The 22085-nt window shown below is 36.9% G+C and overlaps 3 protein-coding genes across 6 annotated transcripts in view; 1 reads left to right on the top strand and 2 right to left on the bottom strand.

The window, feature by feature from the left end:
• Nucleotides 1–7318, bottom strand: part of klhl5 (kelch-like family member 5) — a 45239-nt gene extending 37921 nt beyond the window's left edge. The window contains exons 1-2 of the mRNA XM_056730455.1: nucleotides 6835–7318; nucleotides 744–855 (exon numbers count right to left, since the gene is read on the bottom strand). Coding sequence (XP_056586433.1) covers nucleotides 744–760 — 17 coding nt within the window. The 5' untranslated portion in view covers nucleotides 761–855; nucleotides 6835–7318. The remainder of the gene's footprint in view (nucleotides 1–743; nucleotides 856–6834) is intronic.
• A 654-nt stretch (nucleotides 7319–7972) lies between these two features.
• si:dkey-192k22.2 (uncharacterized) lies at nucleotides 7973–14434 on the top strand. 3 transcript variants are annotated; one of them, XM_056737274.1, is made up of 8 exons: nucleotides 7973–8236; nucleotides 8693–9609; nucleotides 10834–10944; nucleotides 11095–11166; nucleotides 11243–11284; nucleotides 11493–11519; nucleotides 11699–11760; nucleotides 13695–14434. In XM_056737274.1, exons 2-8 carry the CDS (start codon nucleotides 9150–9152, stop codon nucleotides 13803–13805), a joined length of 885 nt encoding a protein of 294 aa, XP_056593252.1. In that variant the 5' UTR covers nucleotides 7973–8236; nucleotides 8693–9149; the 3' UTR covers nucleotides 13806–14434. The 3 variants fall into 3 exon arrangements, with proteins under 3 accessions (XP_056593252.1, XP_056593259.1, XP_056593244.1); XM_056737281.1 differs by adding an exon at nucleotides 12271–12306 and having other exon boundaries at nucleotides 7973–9609; nucleotides 13695–13816; XM_056737266.1 differs by having other exon boundaries at nucleotides 7973–9609.
• Nucleotides 14435–14529: 95 nt separating this feature from the next.
• Nucleotides 14530–21983, bottom strand: fam114a1 (family with sequence similarity 114 member A1). 2 transcript variants are annotated; one of them, XM_056737248.1, is made up of 13 exons: nucleotides 21891–21983; nucleotides 20347–20664; nucleotides 20135–20219; nucleotides 18506–18681; nucleotides 18176–18310; nucleotides 17764–17916; nucleotides 16986–17151; nucleotides 16577–16662; nucleotides 16248–16466; nucleotides 15961–16100; nucleotides 15799–15871; nucleotides 15210–15263; nucleotides 14530–15045 (listed from the first exon to the last, which is right to left on the bottom strand). In XM_056737248.1, the coding sequence occupies exons 2-13, from the start codon at nucleotides 20656–20658 to the stop codon at nucleotides 14920–14922; spliced, it is 1725 nt and encodes a 574-aa protein (XP_056593226.1). In that variant the 5' UTR covers nucleotides 20659–20664; nucleotides 21891–21983; the 3' UTR covers nucleotides 14530–14919. The 2 variants fall into 2 exon arrangements, with proteins under 2 accessions (XP_056593226.1, XP_056593233.1); XM_056737255.1 differs by having other exon boundaries at nucleotides 17025–17151.
• Nucleotides 21984–22085: the final 102 nt, after the last annotated feature.

Below are 22085 nucleotides of genomic sequence, written 5' to 3'. Positions count from 1 at the left end.
TGACTAACAGAGTTTAGAATGCATTGTCAATATAGTAAAAAAAAACTGTGCGTGTGTGTGTGTGTGTGTGTGTGCGTGAGTAAAGTGACAAACAGAAAGCAAGACAAGAGAGAGATACAGGCAGGTATGTGCTGACTTGGCAGGTCAATCTCATTGTCCCCACACTTTCCATTGCTCAGTGTCTCAAACCTACTTTCTCTATTCAATTTCTTCATTTCTATTAGTTTATCTCTCTATTTCCCTGCTTTTATAGATGCAGAGTATTGAATTCCATATATTTGCTCTGTTCCAAAAACCTATTGGGGCAGCCAATGTGAATGTATTGCATGTGGGCAATTCAATGCAAATGTCAACCTTAAGATGAATAAATCAGGTTTTACCACAAGTTTTCACCGTACTGATAGATCAGATGTCAATATTTGGTGGTTTAAATACCCATGTGAAGACATTTTGAGAAATGTCAATGGGGCAGTGTTGTTTGGTTACCCGCATTCTCCAAAATATCTTCTTTTGTGTACAAATTTGACCTGCAATGCCTTCTTGACACCTGTTCTATTAATTGGTTAGCAGTGAGTGTACAATAATGACAAGACAAAAGAAGCAGGGTGATGGGTATCGTTTGACAAGATTCAATTAATAAAAGAGAAAATATTTAGGGCTGTTGTTGGAAAGTCAACAGTCTATTGTGCAGGCAAGGAGGCGATTGCTCGCTTTCAGCCTGTATGCATGTTCTGTTAATGTACCTGATTAAAATGCACATCAGATTCAGGAAGACAGCATGTATATCTCCTCAATCCTCATAATGGATGGATGGATGATGATGGCAGGTGAAGTGCAGCCTAACGTGTCTCCCTGCTGGGAAAACAATAAATAAATAATAAGCAAAAATAAACAAAAGAAAGTACAACTGGGTGGAAAAAAATTGCCTCGCTGGCAGCATAGTATCACAATGTCATCTGGAGTCTGAGCTCACTGTGTTCACGTCTGTGAATAATAATCTTCTGTTCCCTCCCCATATGTTCACAGCAGAATTTAATGTCAGCCTCAACACTTTTTCAAACACATCGAGTGTACTCAAATGTCAAAATGTTGTTATATTACTATGGGGTTGGCCTAATTCTGATATTAATGCACTTTCTCAATTATGTTTTGGCAGAGGTTTTTTATTGGGGTGGAGACAAACAGGGGCGGAGCGAGAGAGACCAGAAGAGCAAACTTTGACTGTGTCCCAAAAACTCCTCAGCAAAGTTTGTGTGTGTGGATGTGTAGACCGAGCTTCACACCATCTGTGGGTCTGTCAAGCCAATTTTCCACCCCTGGACCATTGGACCTTCACAACCAGTACATCTCTGCCAAGAAAAAAAAGACTTTAATGCCAAGAAAATCCCTTTCCTCTTTCAGCCTGCCATTCAGCCTCCATCTGCGCTGACAGGGACTGGTGTGTTTAGAAAGCTCCCTTCCATCTTTCATCATCCGTCCCTTATCTGCGCTTCAGCCTGTGATCCACCGAGACGTGCCAATTAACAAATTAATACACAAGCCGGAATAAAATGAATCATAAATCTCCCATTCTTCAATTCTGTGAGCCTTTGTGTAACGGACAAGGTGAACAGAAACAAGAGCAAGTTAAGTGACAAGGACGGATAAAGAAATAGTTCACCTCCCAAGAAAATACTGTCATCCCTTATGTCATTCAGAGTCTCCAAAATATCTTCTTTTGTGTACGAATTTAAACTGCCTGAAGTCGGACCAGCCATAACTTCATGACACCTATTATTATGGTTAGCGGTAAGTGTACAAAAATGACAGGACAAAAAGAAACAGGGTGAAAGGTACCTTGACACAAGATTCAATTATTAAAAGAGAACAATATTTTTAAGTTAGCGCAAGAATATTTAGGGCTGTGGTTGGAAACATACATCTTAAAATACAAATGTGAATCCATGAATAGTCTTCCTGTCAAACAGTGCAATGCAAGACAGTCTTTTGCTGTACAGAACCACCTTTAGTTTCTGATGACTGAACAAATGCAGGATCCTGCACAAACATTTCTTTACAAAGGTCACCTTAAAGCCTGCTGAATTGATCAAAAAGAGAGAGAGAGAGAGAGAGAGAGAGAGAGACTCAGAGAGAGACGTACACTGCTGCAGTGACCCACTATTAAATAAAACCATTCAGGCAAACGGTGTTAAAAACGCAACTAAACCTGGTTGACTACGAGGTCACTTTGGTGAAAATGCATTAGCTTACTAAAATATTCACCTTAATGCTATGTTTCAAGGGAAAGTACTAAAACATGCTTCTGTTGTGTTGAACAATGAAGCCTGAGGGTAGGTACCATTTTGTATGTGCAGTGCTGGGCAGAGCCTGCTGGGACAGATTCGTCATGGGCCGTCATGAAGGAAAACATGAGCCATAATGGCTGCACATCTGTCCAGTGTTTGTGGCAGCCATACGGCAGAAATGGATTTGCAGGAAACTGGAAGAACCATGGGTCTCATTTATAAATGTTGTGTACGCACAAAACGGGGCTGGAAACGGGCGTACACCACATTCCACGCAAAGGTTGTGATCTATTAAAAGCAAACTTGATGGGATAGTGTGCAGACCTGTGCAGTAAGCAAACTCTGACCCATGCGTACACACACTTTGGAGACAAGTGGCGACACAAATGGTGAGTTAGTGAACTCAAGTTAGACTGCATAAAGTTAGTGTGATAAAAACGATAATAGGCATTAATGCCTCACACACATTTAATTTCACCTCATATCCATTAAAGATCCACATAATCACGAAGATCAAAGTTATTTGCGCTTGAATTGAGTGATACTTGTTTCATGCACCTTCTTGTAAAATCCAATTCAAATCTTAACAAAAATTATTTCTAAATATTTAGTCCGCAATGTCTCACCATCAGTCTAAATGCTGTAAACATATAAAGAATGCAGAGACCTTCTTTGGCTTTAATATAATTAAAAATGTAAATTATTATTGATAATAATAACAATTATTAATTTGTAAATCGTAATGAATCACATGTGTGGCCATTTGTGATTTCGTTACGGAGATCAATGATGGGATCAGAGGTTTTCGGCAGTTTTACATTATTTATTTTTTCTATGGGATCTGATAGCGATTGGACTCGGAAATGTTATACGTCAATTATGATGTGTGACGTCAGGCTCGATAAGCGGATTGGATGCAAAGCTTATTAATATACAAGTCAATATTCATGAGGTGCTTTCCATTGACTATTTATGGGTAGAAATGGGCGTGTACTGGGCAGGATGCAAGGCTGATTCACTTATGCACACTTGCAGGCGATATGTGGTTTATATTGCTTACAGGTATGCGTATGTACGCAAGGTTTTATAAGTCTGAATATTTTTTGGCGTACGCTGTTTTTGGCTTTTGGGCGCACGTCCTAGTAAGGATCCCTCATAATAAATGAGACCCCAGGGCTGCTAGTTACATTTATGAGTCGACCAAACCACATTACAGTTTTAGTTCACCCCTTAATAAAAATTCTGTCATCATTTACTCACCCTCTTGTCTTTCCAAACCTGTATGATTTTTTTTTCCGGAGAGTAAAAAATAAGATATTTTGAAGAATGTTATTAACTGGACCCCATTTACTTGCATTGGTTTTGTGTCCATACAATAGAAGTGAATGGGGGCCAGTCCTTTTCGGTTACTATCTTTCTTCAAAATATCTTCTTTTTTGTTATTAAGTCATAAAGGTTTGAAATGACAAGAGAGTGAGTAAATGATGAATGATTTTTGAGTGAACTATCAATTTAAGGACTATTGGCGGCTGGTGTTTTGTGGTTCTTTTTTTGTTTCATCTTTACCTGTCAATATAAATCCTATGTGTAGAGCAACGTGAAGTAAGTCAAAAGCAATAATTTAGATGATTTAATTCCTTGCAATTCCTGTAGCTGCCCGTTTTAGTAATAGACAGTATCAATTTTTTATTAATGTTTCACAATGCCTCCACGCACATGGTTCTACAAAGACATTTGAGGGAATAATGTAATAATCCAGCAGTACATCTTTAGATAGAACTTCCATCGCTGAATTCACTTCAATCCATTATTCATTTGCTATGACTTATTAATGTTTCTTCGAAGAGAAACATAGAGAAAAATCAACATCATAGGATAGAGAGACAATTTCTGAAAAACCATGACGCAAATCACATTGATTAAATAATTCTTACTATACAGACACCTGCAAAAAGGGTTCTGTATGAGTGATGAGGGCTTGTGTGGTACAATTATCTGGACTTGCAGACAAAATGGTTGAGGGTTCAGTCCTTGGGGTGCTTTCTGAAGAGGAGACCAACAGATCTTTTTTTAAACTTATATTTTTAAAGGGCAAAAAGTAGTGTTTGTTTATGTGTGGCTAGTCAGGTCAACTGATGTGGAACAACTTAAAAATTCTGACATATTTACATCGCCTTTACGTATTTATACCCCTAAACATGACGCTGAACAAAACAAACTGTGATCGGTTGCTTAACATGGCAGTCAGACGGACTTTGGCGGTCCTCGGCCAATGAAAACTGATATGAAGTTCAGACCTTCTACCCCGAGTTTGAAAGTCTGGCTAGGCAACATAAGACTGTTTAGCAGGCTGACAGTGATCTTAAACTTTATATACCGACATCTAGTGGCAAGGAGGCCATTTCACACAAATATTTTCAATTACCAATGGTCAATGCCATTGTAGAAAACAAATAAGAAAGCAGCAGTATATCTAACTGTACAAATGAACCACTCAATCCATGAATACTCACATCTTTGCATATGACATGGCAAAATAACATCCACCCTGTGGGATTTAAGTATGTGTGTGCTTTCGTGCATAAACATCCCCTATTTTGTTTATCTATGTACAATCTGGGTTACAACCCCTGGGGAGAATCATTATCACTTAATTGAGAGTCGGTAAAGAACCGAAGATAATTTCAAGGACATGTTTCACATTTTTCATTTCATGTTGTGCCTCAGCTTTCACTGTGCTATATTTAGTCCTGGGTCATAGTCAGTCCCTAATTAAAAATACAAGAAAATGGAACTGGAAACCTGGCATGTTGTGGGTGTACAGTACCTGTGATTAGTTATAAAGTGAATCTCTTTTTCACTGCATTTCAATCAAATCCTGTCATACCATACATTTATATTTGTATATGGTCTATTTGTCACACAAAGCTGTTGCATGGCTTTAGACAACTTGTGTAATGCGTTACGGGCTAATCCGAGGCCAACAGAAAAAAATGACAGTCCATAACAAATGTTTCTTTACAACGCATAAAACACAGAACGTTCCACTAACGTTAGTTTTTGGTTCCCAATTGATTATTTTTTGGGTAACCAAAATATAACGCAATAAGGAGTACGGAAGTTCTTTTCAGGTTTTATTTTTTGCAACCAGAAAAAATAATTTCCAGAACATTGAAGGCTGTTTTTTTTAATAACCATAAAATAGCGTTCCCTGATGGCTCTTTTTGCAACCAGAAAATAACGTTCTCTTCAGTTTATTTATTGTATCTTTTTTGCAAGCAGAATATAACGTTGGTTATTTTTTACAGCCAGAAAAAAACAGAAAGTAGCATTCCAAGATGGTTATTTTTGCACAAAGTTATAGTGTTTTTAAAAAAGAAAACATTTTATTGCAAGTTATCTTTTGCAAGCATGTTGTGTGAAATAGTAAAAAATACGAATTTTCATCTATCTGAAAATAATAATCTTGACTTTACACATTCTCTAATGGTAAAATTTGTCAAACCTGGTAAAGGTCAGTCCCTACCATGTGCAATACAGAAATTAAATACTAAATGTTATACTGACAAAGTAATAAATGTGCCCTTTAATGGCTGAAAATAGTTAAATAGTTAAGCTAAATGAAAATACAATTATAAATCCACATGGTCGTAGGAAACTATTACCTTTCAGAAATGGTTGCCAGGAAAAGTACTTTGAATCATTATAAACAATTATCAGGCTCAGGAACTAACTGTTTTGAACCACAGAATAAAAGTTTGCAACACTGTTTCATAACAAAGACTTAAGACGGGACTTTTAAGTGATTTAAGCTGAAAATAGTGTTTACTGGTTGTTTCGTATAAGAAATCAATGCATGCAAGCTGTGTAACATAGCATTTTAATGCTCACGTATAAAATTAACCACAGTTTAACTTTTTTGCAGTAAAGGAGTAACCTCAGATTTAGTAATTGTCTCTCACCATGATAACCACAGTTTAACCATGATCTCTGTAGTAAATCTATGGCAATATAAATAGTTATTCCGCCATAACAGTTAACGTTCCTACACTTTTAATGTAAAAGAAGGGATGCATGTTCACGTTTGCTTAAAGCTGTCGCGCTGCGATATGAGTTCATCACCTGACACCACGCGCGATGTAAACAAGCTCACGATAATGGATTACGTAATAAGATAATATCTTTTTATAATAACCCAGGTTGATTTCATATCAAAATACTTGAGCATCAATACTGACAACATCAAACTTTGCCCTAAATTTACCAAACAGCGGAAGTTAAAAAAGAAATAACAACCGTGCAAAATACTTTTAACTTAACTGTTAACGTTATATACGTTCCGTCACAACTCTCGGAACTCGCAGGCCAGTTTGAACCCCGTGCTTTCCTGTTAAACGAGTCCGCATCTAAACACAGCCTTTGTGGGCTGATTCATTTCCTTTTAACCACATTACAGTCTGCGAGCTGACAGTTCTGTGCTTCTCGTGCTAAACTACACGGGCTTCAGCTGTCGATCAAAATAAGCTCACATTACAGCGCGTGCTCTTACCTGTTTTTTTAATTGTTGGCGTTATTCTTATTTCAGGTGATTTGTGCTCATTTGGTAGCTGAACAGGGCAGAGGTATGTAGACTGTGATTATAAAGCGCGTGATTCACTTTTTTTGCGAAAAGAAAGGCGTGGGGTGAAGACATCAATGTTTGAGTTTTGGAGTCTTAACAAATCCAGTGCAGTAAGAAAGTTTCACAGAGTTTTTCACGCAACATGAATGACTTGCGATAAAGGACCTGAACTTTGTTTGACTGTTAGAAATGTAAAAACACTCCAAACGCACACTTTATCTAACGCAACAACTTTTCTGCACCAATCTTGTGTCTGCCTGCTTCCCACATTTTCACAATAAAAGCGTGAATCTGGCAACATTAGAACTTCTATAAACTTTCTCCCTCGATAATAAACTCAAATCTACGACGGAGTATTAGTGCCACGAAAAAAAAAAAAAAAGATTTCGAGAATAAAGTCGAAATGTTACGAGATTAAAGTCGAAATGTTACGAGATTAAAGTCGAAATGTTACGAGATTAAAGTCGAAATGTTACGAGATTAAAGTCGAAATGTTACGATATTAAAGTCGAAATGTTACGATATTAAAGTCGAAATGTTACGATATTAAAGTCGAAATGTTACGAGATTAAAGTCGAAATGTTACGAGATTAAAGTCGAAATGTTACGAGGTTAAAGTCGAAATGTTACGAGATTAAAGTCGAAATGTTACGAGATTAAAGTCGAAATGTTACGAGATTAAAGTCGAAATGTTACGATATTAAAGTCGAAATGTTACGATATTAAAGTCGAAACATTAAGCAGTGAATTACAGCAGCCGTGTGCTCACAGGGAGTGAGTACTGCAGCAGTCTGCTTAGCCCACTGGATGATGCTGATAAGGTGCTTGGCGCTGAGAGCACTTCACATCCCACTGTGGGTCCTGATGAGAACCTTCATCATCTCACGGAACTGCTAAAACCTGTTTTATTGGCAGCAGGAAAGTCCTTCAGGTTCAAATCAGAAACATTTACACTGTCACATATTCACATATATAGAGCTTTCCTTTTTCTTTCACAATCGCACAAACCAGGAAGACAGACAGGAAGTAGTTTGGCAGTCAGAGTAAGGCAGTTTGTACATAATAGTGACGTTCAATGGGAGGAGAGATCCCTAAAATATAGGGTAAATGTTTCGAATTGTATTAAATTTGAAGTGATAAGAACCAGATAAGCCAAAGAGTTTGATGCCAAATGAGACTTAGGTGTATATATTTAGCTACTTCAGAGGTTGGGAGACCTACACCGGAGTTTCTATAACACTGTCCTTTACTATGACAAGAGCAGGTGCCATCAAACTCGGCATCCTCGTCTTACTCATCTTCATCCTGTGTCTGCCAGAGCTTTTCCCACGTAAGTAAAAAATGTAGTCGCGATGGATGTGGTTTAGGGTCCTTGAGAAAGCATTATCTAGAAAAACTGAGAAAATCATGTGGCTTTGTGTGAGTGCACGTGTTTTACCTAGCAGAGCGTGGTCAGAATCAAACGTAAGATGAGAAAACAAAAGATGTGCGTTTTACCAGCTTTATGTCTATGTTGTCTCGCAAAGTTGAAAGTGTTTAAAGTTTACAGCAGGCAAAAGCAGCCATCTTTAGATGCTCTGTATCAGGTGACTGAAGTCGAGAAACTACTTTTTAATATAGTGAATTTGTATATATAGGCAGTGTGTAGTTTTTTGTAGGATCTATTCATAGAAATGTAATATAATATACATAACTATGTGTTCAGAGGTGTATAAAGACCTTACATCATAAAGCTTTATGTATTGATTTCCTTAGACTAAGCTTTTTCTATCTACAAACCCCGCAGGTCCTCTTACATTCGTGATGTTGTTTCTACAGTAGCCCTAAACGGACAAAAAGCTCTATGGAGTGTGGTGCGTAAATAAGTTAAATTCAGCAAAGAAGCAAAAATGTGATGACATCTTAATCCTGTCCAGTCACCATAGTGCTTTGAAAAGGAGGGTTGAGCGGTGGAGTGAGCAGTTGGTTGCAATATGCTAGATGCCGCTAAATTTCATACACTGGACCTTCGAAGGACAAGAAGTTGTCAAATAAAAAGGAGGCACAATTTATAAAAAATCAAAGCAGGGGGGTTATAGCTTAGATGATAAGGACGATTGTGTGACAATTATTAAAATCCCATGGTAAATATATCTTTCTTTTTTAGAAGTACCACAGATACACTTTCTCTGCGAAGCCTTTGATCCTTGTACACCTGAAGAAGTTTTAATTGATGTAAACGTGTTTGGCACAGCTAACCCTCCATGTACAACAGAAATGAGAAACTGCGATCATGCATTCCTCCTTTGTGTATATTTGATGTATATTTTTTTATCCTGAATAACCAAGCAGGAGAACATGTGATGGTGGTGCTAACACTAAAGGCAGGCAATCATTCTGAATGGAACATTACTTTGTTTATTAACCACACTGACCTGTACACTGGACCTCAAAACCCCCAGAGACTCTTCTACTGCTACCTCCCTCCAAACAGAAGCAAATGTCCTGATATGAACACAAAAGAAAACAATCCTGCGAGACCTAGCGTCTCCACTTTACAAAACACTACTTCTGCAAAACCAGTCAGCTCTTCATTCAAAATAGAAATGAGTTCAACTCAAAAGCTAAACTGCCAGTTGCCCAGCTGCGGTTACCTCTTTCACTACCCGGAAAACAATCAGACAGCAGGATCTGCTGTATTTCCAAGGACACCAACGAGAAACCGTAAGAATCCTCTTGAAACCTCTGTTTTTATCTCTCCATCTTCTCATGACGTACAATGAATATCTAATGAGCTTCACCATAGTTTTCAAGGTCAACTTACAAATAGACGGTGCAATTGTGTGGACAATATGTTCTAACATCATAGTTTGGCTTCAAGAACCAGCTTCTTTTCACATGAACTGTAAGAAATAAACTTAAAATTTACAGATTTTTCATGTTTTTTGAAATACGATCAAAAACCGTCAAATTACAGGAAAAACAGGAAGCCATGTAATTTTCCGGGATTTTTTTTTATTTTTACAGTATATTTCTAGTGCCGCTGCTGCTGGAAAATTTCAGTTTTTTATGGGATTTTTGGTTTACAGTCTATTTTTGAAATACAGTCAAAATCTGTGAAATTACAGAAATACTGCAAATTTACAATATAAACAGACAAAACCCTGTAATTTTACAGTAGAAAAATATATATTTTACGGAATAACTCTGTATATTTCTGATTTTTATATAAATTAAATAGTTTTTCGTTTTAGGACAAAGGTACAGACAGCTGATGTGTGATCTGAGATGCGAACATCTTGTTTGTAAAACAATGACAAGCAGGATGGAGGCGTCTGAAAAATGTTCTAAATGTGAACTTATGTAAACCTGAAACACAGCCCAATATTTTATTACAGAACAGATATGAGAAACATTATTCCTCTCTCTTTATGAAAAATTTGAAATGAATTACTTTTTTGAGGGGATGGTTGGAGAGGCTGCACCATGCATTATTCAATTCTGTAGACAAAGCAATAATCCTGAACATTATTACACATTCTGGTACACTGTAGGGCTGTCATGAGAAAATCTTCTGCCCAGCATTTCCTCCTAACTCACGTCTGCCTTCTGTCCTCATAAATTTCCTCTGAATGAGAGTTGAGACTGTCTTTTATCCTGTCTATTGATTCAGCCATGAAAGAAGAAAGCTGGTCCTTGTAATTCAACCTTACCTTTGATAAATATATTATAGCAATACATCAACTCAGTCTGCTCAGACTTATCCAAAACCACAAATCCTGACAGACAGGGTCATTTTTTGTTATTATAAGTATAAAATGAACTAGCCGGTTTTAAAAACCATTGGATAGTGTACAATTTTATTAAACATTGTAATATTTTATGCTTTATTTTATATATCATTGAATATATAAATTTCTCTCTATTAATTTCTCCTGTTGGTCTAAGAAAGCTGGTGGTCTGTGACCACCGGTGTGCGGATCATTCTGGTTCTGGTTCTGGTTACAGTGGCCTCAACAAGTGCTGGGTGCCTAGTCAAGGACAGGCGTGTTTACCATAGTGAGTAAAATAAACTTTTATTGTAAATAAAGGCCCTTGATTCAAACAAAAAGTGATTTTAACTTTGTAATCCATAAACATTGTTACAGAGAATGCATCAAAGATTGCTTGAATTCATCATTATTTCTGTCATTGTGGCCTTTTTTTTAGGAAAGTCTAATTTGTTGACGGTTTCAGCAAGGGACTGTCAGCTCAAAGAGCTCAGCGAGCGAAGAGGAAATTGTGAGCGACACTAACCAGTTTAGACGTTCTCAGAGGCTATCTGTTCTTGTGTTGATGTCTTTACTTTCTCTTTAAGTGACGGGAAGCGCACCTGATGCCTTTGCCTTTGGTGTGGATGGTAAGCAAATACTGTATGTGTGATTGCTTTTTTAAGACAATTTTTTTCTTTTCCTGTAAAGTTACAGCGTTATGTTACAGAAACTTATTTTAGGAATGCGTTTTGAATAACAGTGTCAGCCATATGCACAAATGTACACAAAAAAGCACTGTGCTGAAACCATGTTACATTTATTCTCATCATTTGTTTGATTTTTGTCTTGTTTCAGAATTGTCGCCTATCTATGAGATAACAGGTAATAATAATATAAAATTTTCTTATGAAAAACACATCATTACAAATTCTACCTTCGGTGAATAAATACACATCTTATACAACTGAATAATTATAGTAATATTCCAAGTTCCAAAACTCCAAGTTTAAAAGCAAGAAAAGCTAAAGATGATCTATGTGCATGTGTGTATCTCTTTCCAGAGAATTCATTAGATGAAGACTGTGATGATGGTGAGGAAGAGAAAATCCGAACACAAAGCAAGGTAAATAGCTCCATGCAGGGTGTGTGTTTTGGCTTCGCAAAAATAAATGATACAATAAATAAAGATTTTTTCTTCACAATAATGAATTAGTTTGGATAATATAGCCTCTGGGTTTAAAAGCCGAAAACACCCAAGCATGTGTTTGGAATATTAAACACAGCGTTTGTAAGCTTTAAACATGCTGTGAAGTGAAAAGAAGATTATGACTTTAAAAAGATGCCCACATTGATTTCTTGATTCCACAGTTGATGCAAGTCTGATGATGGTAGATTATTAATATTTTGCAGCAGTGCTGGTTCCTATCTAGTGTAACCTATATTAGTCTTTGAATGTTGCAAACTATGGCACATTGATGATGACACAAGCTAAGATTTTCATCTTTGATGGCAGTTTGTTGCTTGAGGCAGATTGAATGAACTAAAGATTGCCTCCTGGCCAAACCGATTCATGTTGCCATAGCTGTTGTGTATTGTGCATGACAAAGTCTTAATGATATTGTTCTCATCACAGAATTTATAGAATCACAGGGACACTGACAAACATAAGGTAAAAAAATACACTAACTCGTTCATATTTTCATTCTTATCTTGAAAGCATTGATCTCCTGAAAATGAAAATGTACGCTCGTGAAATGAAAAAAAAAAAAATTCTGTGGAATACAAGAGGAAGCATTTTTATGGGAATTGATGCTGCTTTCCATACCATGATGGTGAAAAGAGACTGAGGCTGTCAGTCACTAACAATTAAAAAAAAGTCAAATTGTTTTTTTGTTCATCCTAAAACTGATGAATGATCAATTTTTTTAAGGATTTATTGTCTGCAAGCTCTGATATATCTATGGATACATACTGTGTATATATATATATATATATATATATATATATGTGTGTGTGTGCCCTGCGATGGGTTGGCACTCCATCCAGGGTGTATCCTGCCTTGATGCCCGATGACTCCTGAGATAGGCACAGGCTCCCCGTGACCTGAGGTAGTTCGGATAAGCGGTAGAAAATGGAATGGAATATGTGTGTGTGTGCGTATACTGTATATGTTATATATATACATTGTCTAAATTGTTATTGTTTCTTTTAATATTGCATATTTTTGTACATTATCAATGATTATACGATGATCAACTATTGCTTACACTGTAAAAAAGTATACAGTGTAAAATAACTGTTATTCTACGGCAGCTATTGGTTACCCGAAAAAATGCAGTAAAATCATTTTATTGGTAAAGTTAAACTTCATTTTTATATCGGACTTGTAAATTGTTAGTCTATTACTGTATTTTTTTATTTCTGTAACTCAAATAAATTAAATGCTGTAAAATACAACAGAAAAATTCCATAACATCACAGTTTTTTGTGAAAAATGAAATTGACCAAATATTAAACGGCTACAGTTAAGGTGATAGTGAAGATTCTTTCATCATTTACTCACCCTCGTATCATTTAAAACTTTTTTCTGCAGAACACAAAAGAAGATATTTTGAAGAATGTTGTTAACCGGGCTCCATTGACTTACATTGCTAATGTGTCTATACAATAGAAGTGAATGGAGGCCAGTGCTGTTACGAACTTTCTTCAAAATATTTTCTTTTGTGTTCTGCAGAAGAAGGTTATCAAGGTTGAACAATCACTTTAATACATTGAATGTTTGTATCAGATAAGCATTTTGTCTTCTTTGTTTTGTTTTGTTTTGTTTTCTATTCGTCTTTTTATTTTATTTTGTATGTAATGTTTATCAAAACGTTAATATGGGGTTACAATGAATTTGGAATTTTGGTTTATCTCCAGACTCAGGAGTCCTGAAGTTGACAGGCAATATGCAGTTGCTTTATTTTTATAATGTTCCAGGCCCTTTCTTGTACTCTGTTCTCGGATAGTGCATCCTGCATTTCACGCCCTTCATTTGTTTTTGTTTTCCATTTCCAGCTCACCTGCTTCCCCGTAGTAATCCGTCTTGCTCCCGTCATGCAACAGATGGAGAGCTTTATCCCTTCAACACCAAGAGAAACTTTACATAAAGAGAAACCATATTTATAAGTGCATGAATTTGCTAATGCAACTTTCAAGGACATCATGTTAATATACAAGGTCACAATCATTCTATACTCCTTATCCACACGACCGATCTTCAGTTCTGGAGGAATGAGACATTTCAGTTTTATTTTGACTTGACATGATGTGTAAGTCACCTTTTAGAGACAGAAAAAAAAACATTTGCATATAACAACATCTGGCAAAGGACGTGTTATCAGATCACATCGAGTAAATGGAATTTCACACGCAGATAAAAGCTTCATTTAGTGGCTAATTTTGGAATCCATCTAAAAAACTGTAGTGTGTGTATATCTCTAAAAGCTATTTAGCAAGCAGTATGGCTTCACTAATGTGAATTTCTAATTATACAACATCATTCTAATGCTTGCGAGTAAGATTTATACTCTCATAAAGCACTTTTCACCTTGAAAAACAAGTTACCGCCTGACTGCTTACAAGTTAGCCATGAAATCATAGAGAGTCATACAATGATGACTGATGGTGTCAAACAGGACGATTTACTATTTTATTAACTAAAGAGATTTAATGATACGGATAAATTGTTTAGATTGTTTTCACTACAGGTACGTACTTTAGTTGAAAGATCCTAAAAACTTTAAACTATATTTTCATCTGGCATGCTGTTTTCTGTCAAATGTGTCCAATGTAAACTAAAATGTAAATCTTTATAAAAAATATAAATAAATGAATGACAAACACACATCACTGAGCAATTTCGGTCTCTTTAATACTTCATATTATTAATATGACATATTATGTTCTATGTTCATTTCTTTCCAAATAAACAAGACAATGATATCAAAAGTGACTTAATTTAGAATCGTGACAGTTAAATGTCCAGATCTGATGCGACAATACAAGAGGCGATTAATAAATCTTCATTTTTTGTTAGGCAACTTAAAAAAATAACGGAGGTGTCAAGAAAAATATCAGACAAGCAGCATCCTAAAAAAGTTAGGAGTTTCAATCTAAGTTATCTTTATATAAGAGTCTATATATAGACTAGAATTGCACTTTTTGATTTAAGCTCTCATACCGAAGCAGTACAGTACACACACACATACAAACACACACAGATACATACAGAACAAAGACACTATTCTGTGGTTGTTGGTTCTGGGTTTGGCCTGACAGTGGTTCTACTGGTCTGGATGTGTGACACCTGGAGAATAGGCAACAGCAGCTGGAAAGCGTTGTGGATGTAGCCAGCGCTATTAGAGCCCTGGGAAAATAAAACGTGCGCACAATGCATCGATGAAGGGTCATCATTACCATAACAATAACCGTTATCATTATCTTCACATCTTTCATGACCGTCCCTCATTAGTAAGCAGCGCATGAGGGTGAACCTTCAGCATCAATGAATAATGAAAACTCAAGTATTACCTCCAGTGTCACGCTGTCCACCTGAGGATTTACTTCTTCTGCTTTTCTGTGACTCTACAATGAAGAGAAAAAGTAAGAAATGAAGTAATTTTAAACTAGTATATTTATAGACGGTTTCAAAGCAAAAACATAAACAAACGTTACTGTGCATGCGCGTGTTCGTGGGCTGCCATTAACTTCCAGTACACATTCGAAAATTATAGGGCCTGTAGATTATTTATGATAACAAGCAGAGACCGTTACTTGGCTAAACTTGTCTCTCCAATATTTTGAATTTAGCGGCGATACCAAGCTCAACCACTAGATGTCAATGGCAATACAGTTTCTTTAAAAAGATCAAAACTACAGGACCCATTCAACAAATTGTTTATATAATCTTATTAACAAACATCAAAATTCAGAAGATTGTTTATTTAATACAATTACAATACAATAAAATAGTAATACAAATGAATATTAATATAAATTAGATTGTTAATAGTTATATTATTCGACACTAGCCAGAACCATAAACAAACACATTCCAGTCCAGGCGCACACATCCCATGAAACAGCACAAACTGACCAGGATCTGGTTGTTAATACTCACCCCTACAGCCAGGAGTGTGACTGAGAATTTCCGAGCCAAGCAGCCGACCTCCTTACACATGGCACAGGTTAACCTGATCATACACAAGAATCACTAGTAGCCTAAAAAAGGACTTGTCTAATAAAATCAAATGAAAATAGCCGAGGACTATAAGAGACTCACCTGACCAGAATTTTTGCTTGTTGGCAGGCTGGTTTCTCCAGATCCTGACCGTGCAAAATGAGCTCAGCCACTTTGTGTAGCTGCTCTATACTACGAGCGGTCACCTCGGCAAGACTGCCAACCGATGACAGATACACATTCTGCAAAAAATATGAACATGCACATGAATAGAATATTTACAATACGGAAGACTAAAAGAAACCACGAATATGTTAAAGATTCAAATCTTTATTATTCAAGTTGTTTTTGCACATTTTGTTTCAAACAAAAGTTCAATTCCACCTCACCTCAACCGCATCTGGCTTCCCATCCTCTAAATTCCTCTCCTCCTCTTTCTCACTCTCCTTACTCTCCACTTTCTCGTCTTTCTTTCCCTCTTCTTCTTTCTCTTTCATCTCCTTCTGCTTTTCTGGAGCAGAGTTCTCCTCCTTTAATTCATCCGTAACATTCTCAACTTCACTCGACAGCTCCACCTCTCTCACCCAGTCATGAGCTTTAATACGCGCCTGCGGGGTTAAAGCGCAACATACAGTTGATTAGTGAGCGTGTGTATATCAGTGTGTTTGTTTGTTGGACGGAGTGAAGATAGCATGCGAGTGCGTATGTGTGGCTATACTCTGTTCAGTTTGTCTGGAGTTGCAGCAACGTGCAGCTCAAAGAGTAGCTCGGTAAGAACGCTGACAAACTCCTCTCCGTCAGCAGCTGAAACACACACAACACATCAATTTAATACTCGAGGGCTCAAATGAGGAAACTGAAATATTTATGCCGCTCTGTATGAATCACATCTGTGATGTCCAATTAATGTTTGTTCATCTAAATTAGCAAATATTGGGTTTGCTATTTGTTACATTTTATGGTAGAGGGTTTATTTGAACTGGAATTCATCAGTATGATCGAAGTTTAAGATTTCAACATTAGATTACGAACAAGACCAATATAAAGATTCATGCACTTGATCGTGGTCCAGATTTGTTCACACCGGATTGTTCATTTGGATCAGGTTCGGTCCAAAGGAGACTCACAGAGAGGAGTGGAACACTGAATTTGTGAATAAAGATCACCGTTTTCCTCGGAGCACACATTGCCTTCCTCTTCTTCGTGAGCGATAAAAATCTCCTTAATCTCAATCAGCTCCTTTTTTAGAACCTCCAACTCTTCCCCTTCCAAAGAGGACAAGAAGGTCTGAACCTGAGATAAAGATATAAACACATTGAACACACCGAAAAACAGCAGGAAAAATCTTTTATATTGATTGAATTCTTCATTCTGATTGGTCAGATGCAGCGTTTGGACAGAAATCCATTTGTATAGTCACCTTAAACTTTATAATTGACTCAAATAAATACTTTATGCTCATTTATTTTTTATTTAAGGAAGTCTGCTAGTAAGCTGGCTCGACTAGGGGGGCAGATCTTTAACCATAGCTCATTGCATGCATCATTTTTTACATTTTTCTGTGATTAAATTATTTAAAAGATAATGCAAATAAAAAATATAGATTTTAATTAGCTGGATATTTTTGGAGGGGGCTCAGGAAAAATCTGGGGGGAATCCCCCCCTAGACCAGGCCCTGCATTAAGTAGCTGTACAATAAGAGGCATAATGTTAAACAAATCTGATGACTATTATTTTGCCATAATGGACAGTTGACTGTACATTTTTCTTTGCTCGATTAAAAATATTTAGAAAGAGAAGTGATTAAAGACATAGACAGAGACTCAATTTTGGTGACATCGCCAAAGTTTCTGGTTTGGTACAACTTTTAATGTATCAATGTGTGAGTATGTGTAAGATACTAACCCTCCCCTCACTCTCATTGGAAAGGATCTCCAGCGCCTCTAGGTGAGATAAGCCTTGGTAGTCATCAAACAAGATCCCGTAGTGTGCAGTGGGTTCTGTGACCATCTGAGTGCTCAGTCGCTCTCTCTCTTTTTCCTTTGCTTCTTTCAACATCTAGAGTAAACAAACACAGAAACATAGATAAAAGATGGTACACCGTGACCCACGTCTACCTAAGCACTAAAGCCTGATCAGCACAAGACCCCGAGGCCTATATATATTACAATATATCTGTTTAATAATTGCATTATATTTTCCAGTATATTACAATATACTTTTGTTTCATAGAAGATCTATATTAATAAGGACAATTAGGTGGACTACTAAATTGAATCATGATGTGAATTGAAATATGATTTTATGAAAGGGTTACCTGCGAAAGAGAAGCAGTTCTCTGAATCAGTATTTTGGTCTTTTTAAAGCCTGGGTCACTCTCTGCCAAGACATTCATTGTCTTTTTGCCAATAAACTCTAGAGCATCAAGACCTCCTGTTATTACAGACTTACCCTATAGGAAGGATAAAGAAATGAAGACATGCATGAACAATTTTGCAAACATCCAACAGCTTGTCAAAAGGTGAATATAGTTAATGTGGAACTATGCCATTAAAACCCATAGATACACAAGTAATGGCTTTTTCAACTGCAGTGACCTCTATGTGGGAAAGGGTTAACAGAGCGGTTAAAAGATGCGCAGACTCACAGTGTTCTGAACTGCACTGGTGATGGTCGACAGCACTCCTCTGTGCATCTCCTCCGGATGATCATGTTGTGCCGTCTCGAGACGCTCATTGGTCTCCTCAGCCTCCTCACACGACGATGTCTGACGCATTCGGAACGTCACACCTGCTTTCTCTTTCACTGAGCTTAACCCCTGACCTGAGAACAGTCAAAGATTGTTATTTGTACCACAAGGTGTGCGAAATGAGATATTCTGACACAAAGGACCATCTAATAATACCAGTGATCCAAGAATCAGACACAGATGTAAGATGTAAATAAATTATGTGATATATGGAACGGACAGAATGGACTGACTTTTTTTAATAAGCTGTATGCACAAAGCATGTGCATGAATTATATTGTCTCACGCATCTCTCAAGCTACATATCAATGCAAGCTGATGCTTGCCTCATTGAGATATATAAATACTGTAGGTAGGCTAATACCTCTCTAAAAAATAGGACCTGTTGTATGTGCAGAATAACAAAAAGCCAGACCTAAAGATCAACTAAACGTGTGCAGCATTAACAAAGCCTGCGTAACAGGTTTAGAATCACTGAATGCGTCCGATAGCCACTACGGAAAAGATCCGATTTGAACTCTTTTGGCTGTTTTATGCACAAAACAATAACCATTTTTTGCTAAATATCAAAAACAGTGCAAATGCAGTCCGGTGTCCATCTTATTTTTGACACAATTTTAAGTCAAAGATCACTGGACTGATAAACTGAAATGCTTGTCTACACTGTAAAAAGTTATTTTAATGAATATTAATGTAAAAATGCTACAGTGAAAACCTGTTATTTAGCTAAGAGTAAAAAAACTTAAAATATTCTACAAATTTTCAGTGTTTTTTTTTAAGTCCATGTGAACCGGATGTTGCGATCGTTTTTAATTCCTTTTTCTGATGCATTTCTGAGTGAAACGTAATTCGTGAGTTGCACAAGATGGTGCCAGTGAGGTTTTTGAAAGCTAGAATCATGACTTATCCTATATTTTAGCATCAAAATATTTAAAGTGTAAGATTATACATTTATTTTAACAGTATCGTCACTTTTTTATAGTTTAAAATATGAAGTATTGTAAACATAAGGGAAAGAACAGTAAATGGACTATTTCTTATTATTTTGGTTAACAGTGTAATATTCTATGTTATTTAATTAATGTCAAACCATTCTTTTCATGTTACACGTGTTAACCTAACAGTCATTTGTTTGGGTTCATGACACTGTTCATCATCCCTATCCAAGTATTAACAACAGTCTGGAAAGGCCGCTTGCAATGAATTTTTATTTTACCACCTGTTTTAGGGTAGTTAAGGGTACATAACAACATACAAAGCAGATTTGGGCCTACATTACGTAAGTTAATGAAACACACAGCTAAGAATATACAAGACTAAACACAAAGCCTTTTAAATGTATTCTTGACCGTTTTTTCTGTAATATCTACAGATTTTTCATGGTATATGCTTCTTTAAAATAATTATTTTATAGAAACAGATACCGATAAAAAAAAGGAAAGTCGCTTAATATTCTAACAGGTTAAATCAACTGTGAGGTTTACTATGGCAACCAATCTGTAGAGTCAAGTTGCTATGGTGACTTACCCACAGTGGATGTGGCAGTGGTCAGAAGTGACTTCCCCCACGAGCCCCAACTACCCCAACCTTTAGATTTAGACTCATCCTGAGGCTGATAACACACCCAAAAAGAAACAAAATCAGATTAGTGTCACCATTAGGCCGCCTTATCAATTATACATTATGCAACATGCCACAAGCTATCACGACAAAGCCCAGCTCATAACCGTTATCTCTACCTCTGTTCCTTGAGCTTCTTCTTGTGTAACATCCGGATCCAAACTCACTGAATCCACACATTCACTGACCAGACCCTCAGGTTTATCCTCTGGTGGATGTAACTGCTTCTCTTCAACATCTCTGGCTGTAGAACCGTGTTCTTCTACAGCCTCATTGGTTGGCTCAGAGGCGGATGTTTCCAGTGAGAGCTGTGATAAAGATGGGAGCTCATCTGTGTTCACTGGAGCAATGGGGGGAGATTCATCAGTGGACGTCTGGCGGAGGGAGGGTGGTCGTGTAGTGAGGTCTTCTGCTGGCTCATTGTGCGACATGGTGCTCTGACAAAAAAAAGTAGATAAATTAACAATGTTTATTGTTGATCAGTTGGCTATGATGGGTGTCAAAAAAAACTGCAGACTAAACACAGGGCCAACTGAGCTCTGAGTACGGTTTGCAAAGCAAGTGGCAATGGATCAATGACAGACAAAAACATCAGAAAAATGGCTTTGCTCTACAGTCACTTTGTAAAATATGATGCTTATGGACTCATTTATCAAACATATAATAAAATATGTTGGCTTGTGGTTGCACATACAGAACATATTGGATATGTTCTAGGAGACAGAACTCTTGTTGAACCTACTACAAGTAATCCTTCGTGAATTGAATGTTTGATTTATAGATGTACACGATATAATTCCTTAAATAATGTGGAACTAATTCTATATGCATTCAGTACATAAATACTGTACAGTTCTGCTAAAGGAATGCTTCTGAATAATGATCGTGAAATTCATAGTTTGCATTCTTGTAGTTAGTTTTTTTGACACAGGAATGTCAATTTCTTTTTGTTTCCAGTCTTCCACTAGAGCAAAATTCAATAGTTAAGTACAATGAAGACAGTGTGATTTCTAACATCAGTGAATACACTATCCCTTGTATAGCGTTTATGAATAGAAAAGACATTCACACACACACACACACACACACACACACACACACACACAGCGCTGTCTCTGAATGGTGCCGCATCTCCAAGCGCATTTGGTTTAGCTGTGTTGTTGCGCCATCTAGCGATTATTATCTATATGTACAGGTCCTAAACAAACTTTAATTTGTAAACAGACATTTTCTAGATGAATATGGAATAACTAATATAGACGTTTCAGACAGACTTGATAGTCTGAAAGTCTAATATTAAACGTAACATTAACTAAACAAAAATATGCATACAGTTTAAAACATCTATTTAAGTTTGTAGTTCATGACGTTAACCTCAAAAGCCCTTTGAGCGACTGGTTTAAAAATCTAGTATTCTTTTTTACATTATATCATATTGTGCCTTATTAATTGTAAGGATCAAGTATTTTAAACATTCAATGTGAGATCGACACACCACGCAAAGTTATTTTATACAACATCGCAACAAATAACAAAATGGGTTGTAAAAGGAGCTTAAAGCGCGAATGAAACTGCGCACATGTCAAATGCATACACACAGGTATAGAAAGTCATCTACGTGTTTTTTGAAATAAAGTTAATTCATGGGATTCTCCCATCTTACCAGTTCAGCTGACAGTCGCGCTCGCTCAACCCTTCCGCTCGAGCTCGCGCCACGTCGGCAGCAGAGCCGAGGGCAGCAGTGGGGGATGACGTCACCTGGAATATTGCCACTCTGTACTACGAGAAAATAAACGAGTTAATATTTCAGTGGCATCCTGCAAGTGTAAAAAAACGATACAGCCTCCTGCTTATCTAT

This window comes from Triplophysa dalaica, chromosome 2 (genome assembly GCF_015846415.1).
Source record: "Triplophysa dalaica isolate WHDGS20190420 chromosome 2, ASM1584641v1, whole genome shotgun sequence".
Classification (NCBI taxonomy): domain Eukaryota; kingdom Metazoa; phylum Chordata; class Actinopteri; order Cypriniformes; family Nemacheilidae; genus Triplophysa; species Triplophysa dalaica.
The sequence above is the reverse complement of the archived record's forward strand: the minus strand, read 5'-3'. Positions and strand labels throughout refer to the sequence as shown.

Bases quoted from the DNA above. Each gene is read 5' to 3' on its own strand.
- fam114a1 (XM_056737248.1), bottom strand. From the start codon at position 20,658: ATGTCGCACAATGAGCCAGCAGAAGACCTCACTACACGACCACCCTCC. The intron at 18,682-20,134 runs GTAAGTCACCAT...GACTGTTCTCAG, and splicing joins CACTGCCACATCCACTGTGG to GTCAGGGGTTAAGCTCAGTG. The intron at 16,663-16,985 runs GTGAGTCTCCTT...TGTGTGTTTCAG, and splicing joins TCAGTGTTCCACTCCTCTCT to CTGCTGACGGAGAGGAGTTT.
- si:dkey-192k22.2 (XM_056737274.1), top strand. From the start codon at position 9,150: ATGTACAACAGAAATGAGAAACTGCGATCATGCATTCCTCCTTTGTGT. The intron at 11,167-11,242 runs GTGAGCGACACT...TTTCTCTTTAAG, and splicing joins CAGCGAGCGAAGAGGAAATT to TGACGGGAAGCGCACCTGAT. The intron at 11,520-11,698 runs GTAATAATAATA...ATCTCTTTCCAG, and splicing joins GCCTATCTATGAGATAACAG to AGAATTCATTAGATGAAGAC.